Source organism: Chrysochloris asiatica, unplaced genomic scaffold (assembly GCF_000296735.1).
Source record: "Chrysochloris asiatica unplaced genomic scaffold, ChrAsi1.0 scaffold00050, whole genome shotgun sequence".
Classification (NCBI taxonomy): Eukaryota; Metazoa; Chordata; class Mammalia; order Afrosoricida; family Chrysochloridae; genus Chrysochloris; species Chrysochloris asiatica.
The window spans coordinates 6,363,155-6,368,818 of record NW_006408568.1 but is presented as its reverse complement, the minus strand read 5'-3'; the positions used below and the strand labels follow the sequence as shown (position 1 = coordinate 6,368,818).

General features: G+C 39.2%; 1 protein-coding gene across 1 annotated transcript in view; it reads left to right on the top strand.

Annotated features, from left to right (window-relative positions):
- Positions 1-3,504: 3,504 nt before the first annotated feature.
- TULP3 (tubby like protein 3) overlaps positions 3,505-5,664 on the top strand; it is a 37,268-nt gene continuing 35,108 nt past the window's right edge. Inside the window, exon 1 of the mRNA XM_006862771.1 lies at positions 3,505-3,539. Within this exon, the coding sequence (XP_006862833.1) occupies positions 3,505-3,539 (35 nt within the window). The remainder of the gene's footprint in view (positions 3,540-5,664) is intronic.

Genomic DNA, 5,664 nt, shown 5'->3' with positions numbered 1-5,664 from the left:
TAAATACGGTGAAAGAATACAACCCTGGCAAACACCTTTCCTAATTGTAAACCATTCAGTGTTCCCTGGTTCTGTTTGAACAACTGCCTCTTTGATATATGTATCGGTTCCTTATGAGCGCAGTTAAGTGTTCTGGAATACTCATACATTACAGTGTTGTCCATAGCTTGTCATGATCCACATAATCAAAAGCCTTTGTGTAATTGATAAAGCACAGGTAAACATCTTTCTGGTATTTTCTGCTTTCAGCCAAGATCCATCTGACATCAGCAATGATATCCCTTGTTACATGTCCTCTTCTGAATCTGGCTTGAACCTCTGGAAGTTCTCTATCAATGTATGTCTGCAGCTGTTTTTGTATTACTTTTAGAAAACTCTACTCGCATGGTAAAGTTCAGTGATTTCTGCATTCCATTGGATTCTCTCTCTTTGGAATGGGCACAGATATGGATCTCTTCCAGTCAGTTGGCCAGGTATTGTCTTCCAAATTTCTTGGCATAGATGAGTGAGTTCCTCCAGTACCTCCTCACTTTGTTGAAATTTTTCAATTTGTATTCCATCAATTACCAGTGCCTTGTTCTTTGCCAATTCCTTCAGTGCACCTTGGACTTTGTCCTTCAGGATCATTGGCACTTGATCACATATTACCTCTTGAAATGGCTGAACATCAACCATTTCTTTTCGTTACAGTGACTCTGTATATTCCGTGCATTTTCTTTTAATGTTTTCTACATCATTTGATTATTTTCCCAGAGAATCCTTCTGTATCGCAAGTCAAGGCTTGAATGTTTTCTTCAGTTCCTCCGGCTTGGGAAATGCTGAGCATGTGCTTCCCTTTTGGTTTTCTAACTCCAGGTCTTTGTACATTTCATAATACTTGACTCTCTTCTAGAACTGCCCTTTGAAATTTTCTGTTCAGCTCTTGTACTTCCTCACTTCTTCCATTTGCATCTCTACAATGGAGAACAAGTTTCAGTGTCTTTTGTCATCCATTTTGGTCGTTTCCTTCTTTCTTGTCTTCTTAATGATCTTTTGCTTTCTTCCTATATGATATTCTTGCTGTCATGCCACAACTCTTCTGGTCTTCGGTCTCTAGTGTCTAATGCATCAAATCTCTTCAGATGATCTCTAAATTCAGGTAGGATATATTCAAGGTCATATTTGGCTTGTTTTAATTTTCTTCAGATTTAGCCTGAATTTGCATATGAGCAATTGATGGTCTGGTCCACACTCTGTCCCTGGCATTGTTTTGGCTGATGATATTGAGCTTTTCCACTGTCTCTTCCCACAGACATAGTCAGTTTGATTTCTGTGTATTCCATCTGGTGTGGTCTATGTGTATAGGTGTCTTTTAAAACTTTTTTGAAACAACAAAGTACAGTTCATATTCACGTCCTCACTGCATCCCATACTAGTTTGTACTGTGCATATATTTTCATCCAGAATTCAAGATATGTTAATTTATTGCCAAAAATGTCTTAAATCTCCTGTACTTTAACCCATAACAGTTTTCCAGCTTTTGTTTGGTTGAGCTTTGTCTTTCGTGATACTAACATGTTGATGAGTCCAGACAGTTACTTGGCAGAAATTCCCTCCATTTGTGTTTGCATCCTGAGTAGGCTCAGGGGAGACTTTTTGGCAGGAGTAGACTCAGACTGTTGATTATATTCTCAGTGCTTCACATCAGTGGGCACCTATGTTAGTTTGTCCAGCCAGTTAGTGTTAAACGTTTATCACCTGGTTGAGCTGGTGGCTGCCAATATTTTTCCTATGTTATCTAGTTTTATAGAATCCATTGATATTTCTTGCAAGAATCAATTATTACTAAACCCTAAACAAAAAATACAGATTCTGACTCATACTGACCCTGTATAGGATTTCCAAAGAGCAGGGATTTGAACCCCTGACCTTGTTCCTAGCAGTCCAGTGCTTATGATACAGTGCCCCACCATGTATTTGCAAGCGTTAACCAGGTCTTAGATTTTGTAATTGTAACCTGCCTAAAATCAGATATGATATTCATAAACAGGAATTTCCATATTCAAATCATATACCAAAACACACTTACTACACACTAACGCTTTCAGTATCTGTGTGCTTTTTTTTGCCAAACTGGACAGATTGAAGGACATATGTACTATGTATGCCAATGTTAAGTAAGGTAAGGGTATTCAGGTATATAAGGTTCTTAGTTGTGTAGTTGAGAGTATGTGGTAGTTTTCATAGTACAATCATATTATACCCAAAGAAACGATTAGAATAAAAAAAAAAAGAAATGCTTAGAAAACTCCAGGCAACATTTGTAAGTGTTAGTGTGGTTGTTTCCAAGAATCAACAAACGAACTCTTTGTCGAGTTAATGGCTCTCCCCTAACACTGTATATATAGTTCTCTTTCTAAGGAACTCTGGTGGTACATTCATTAAATGTTTGGCTACTAACTGAAAGGTTGGCAGTTTGAACCCACCCAGCAGCCATTTTAGAGAAAAATCTGGCCATCTGTTTCCATTAGAGCTTAGAGATCCGTAAGGGGTAAGTCTCTGAATGATTGAAAATGTGACTCAACAGCACCCAACAACAGCAAAAGTGTTTTTCTTACTGCCTTCATTCTGTTCGCATGCACCATGAACAGTGCTGTGGGAGGGAAGCTTGGTGTTCATTTTTTTTTTTTTTTGGCACTTTCTGTTGGGGTCTAACCTGTACAGGGTTCACTGAGCCTCTTGGATGGAAGCCTTCTTATTTATCTTTGATAATGTTAGGGAAGTTTACTATTAGCAAATCTTCAAAACTTAGTCTCTATGCTTTTTTGGTTTGTTTCTTTCCGTTTTGGAATTCCATTCACACGTAAATTATTCCTCTTGGTAGTGTTCCACGTAATTCTTGAGCTTTTTCATTTTTCTTTCTTTTTTTCCTGATTATTCCTAAAACTAGTAATATTGCAAGGGATTTGCCTTCTATTTTGCTGATTCTTGTACTTACTCACTTTTTTTTTTTTGGTCAGTCCATTGAGTTTTGTATGTTTTTATTATAGATTATACCTATTTCTTATAATCTCTTTGAGGATCCTATACATAAGTCTTTTGAATTATTTTTAGGTAGTTTTATTTACATTTGTTTCTCAGAAAGGTTTTCTGCCACTTTATTTTGGTCACTTGCTTGAGCCATCTTGTTCTGCTTTTTTATATGATTTGATACTGTCTGCTGTCTCTGAGGCAGTGAAGTGTTAGCTTATTCATGGATTGATTGTAGGTTTGTTTGCTTTGTCCTGGTTTTTTGTTTTGCTCTGCTTTGATATATCAGGGTGGATGGGTTGGGCAGCCCCACTGGCCTCTAGTCTGGTGGCCCCGAAGTACCCAGGACCTGTCTCCAGGTGGGTGAGATAGCAGCTGTCAGTATGAATACAGGTCCCTGTTCACTGGTTGCGTGGGGTGACTGAGGGTGGATTGTCATTGGTACAACAGCATGGGACAGGTAGTAGCACTCACCAAGTGGACAGGGCAGTAGGCATGGTGGGAACGCTGCTTCTGCTTGGTGAGCAGGGGTAGGTGGCATATGAGCACAGTCTCCACCACTCACCAGGTTGACAGGCAGGAGTGAATGTCAGGAGTGTGAGATTGCAGTCCCTGCTGCTGACGGGGCTGGGTGGTGGGCACACTGCGGCAGAGACGCATGCTCTCCTCTACTCACCAGGTTGGTGGTGGATGAATGATAAGTAAATGGAAGGCCAGACGTGCTTTCTGCTACTTGCTTTGTTTCTTCTCAGTGATTATATAATCCCCTCTCTGCAAAACAGTTATCCTCCTTCCTCCTTGTGGCTCCCCATTTACATCATATTTACCACAAATGAATAAAGCAAAAACATTTGATGTAAACATACAAAACAAAAAACACATATTCATTTAAATGTCCAAATGGCACATTCTGCAAGCCAGCCTCCTACCTACAGGCACACAGCTTTGCTCAGTCCATGGGCCTACAGCTGCTCTGTCTTTCCATACCACTGCCTCTGCCACCGTCTCTGCTGTTGCCACTTTTCTAGATAGGATCTCATGCTCCACTCATGCTCTTCTTTCTTGATGGTCCTGGGATAGTCTATTCCTGAGCTGAAAGAGTAATTACTCCCTGTTTTTAGTTACACATACAATACTGAGAGATTCTTGAGTTATTTTCAGTTCATCTAGTGATTCTGAAAAGTGCGTAGGAGAATCCTTTTGGCAGACATTTTTCAAAACTAGGTAGTTAGGTGACTAATAGTGCCAGAGAATTCGGGGGAAAATATCCGTGCCCAGAAACGGAGCTACATGAAAATTCAGCACATTCCCCAGTGTAAGGCGTTATTGTATCTTCAGTTTAGACTTTGGATTGTGAGTAACTGGAGAGTAATTCAGGAGAATGGTGTCCTGTGGGCATCAACTACCACACAATGAGTAATTGCTAGTTTCTTGTATTTCTTCAAGGTGTGTGTCCCGAAATTTTTGTGTGTGTGCCAAATAAATAGAAAATTTTTCCATGAGGAAGATGGGAGGAAAAAATAAGTCATTCCCTTTGTTTTCCTCCATAGAAATTCTTTGTTTTGTGTTGATTTACTAGGCTTACTAGTCAACAGCTCAGTTTGAAATGAAGGAAAGAGAATATTATAGGAAAAGGCAAATTTAGTAAGTTTCTAGTTCAGACTGAATGTAAATGAATAAAGTGTCTTTACTGTTGTTTCTAAGTTGTCATTTAAACCTGGAACTTACTGAAACTTGGTTTTTGATGTACAAAATCAAACTACGAAACTCCTCAGTACAGACAAGTTGATTCTGACTGATAATGACCCTATGAAATACAGTAGAAGTGTCCCATAGGATTTCTAAGACTGTAAATCTGTACAGAAGCAGACAGCCTCATCTTTCTCCCGTGGAACAGCTGGTGGTTTTGAACTGCTGACCTTCAGGTTCGCAGCCCGATTCGTAACTGGGCTACCAGAGCTCCTTGCTTTGATGTATAGGAGGTTTCAAATGTTAGAATTACATAGCACCTATTTAGTGTCTCTTATGTTCAGATTAAGGTGCTTTGATTATACTGTGTATTTAGCTTGTCTGTTCAGCTTGCCCAGGCTTGATGAAAGAACTTAAGTGGTGTCTAGCTATGGCATTGAAGACACACATGGTTTCTTCACTAAGAGAAGCCTTAAGACAAATGTTTATGAACTGAAATTGTGTGTCAGAAGTTTTAGTATTCTAAAGGGAGTGTTTACACTTGGGGAGATTTGGTTTGTTCCTTTGTGTTTCCATGTCAGTGGTATCCCAATTTTGATTCAGTGTTGAGAGCAGAATGGTTTGGAGGAAACACACAGCAGTAACTGTTGGAAAAACAACAATGAATTTCTTCCTGTAAGGTACTCTTTCCTATACAATGTTAATAATATCTTTCGGAGTCTTAGTTGTTTCATGTAGAACTTTGTCAAATGTATTCTAATACCCGAAGAATACTAATAATGTTCTAGCACTTTATCACAAAACTGAGATTTAAAGGTAAAACATTAGGAAAATATAGGAATATATCTAGGAGAAACATGTTGTTGTTAAGTGAATCAGTTCCTACTTGTTAGGTGCCATCAAGTCCATACCAACTCATAGCGACCCTATGCACAACAGAACGAAACACTGCCCAGTCCTGGGCCA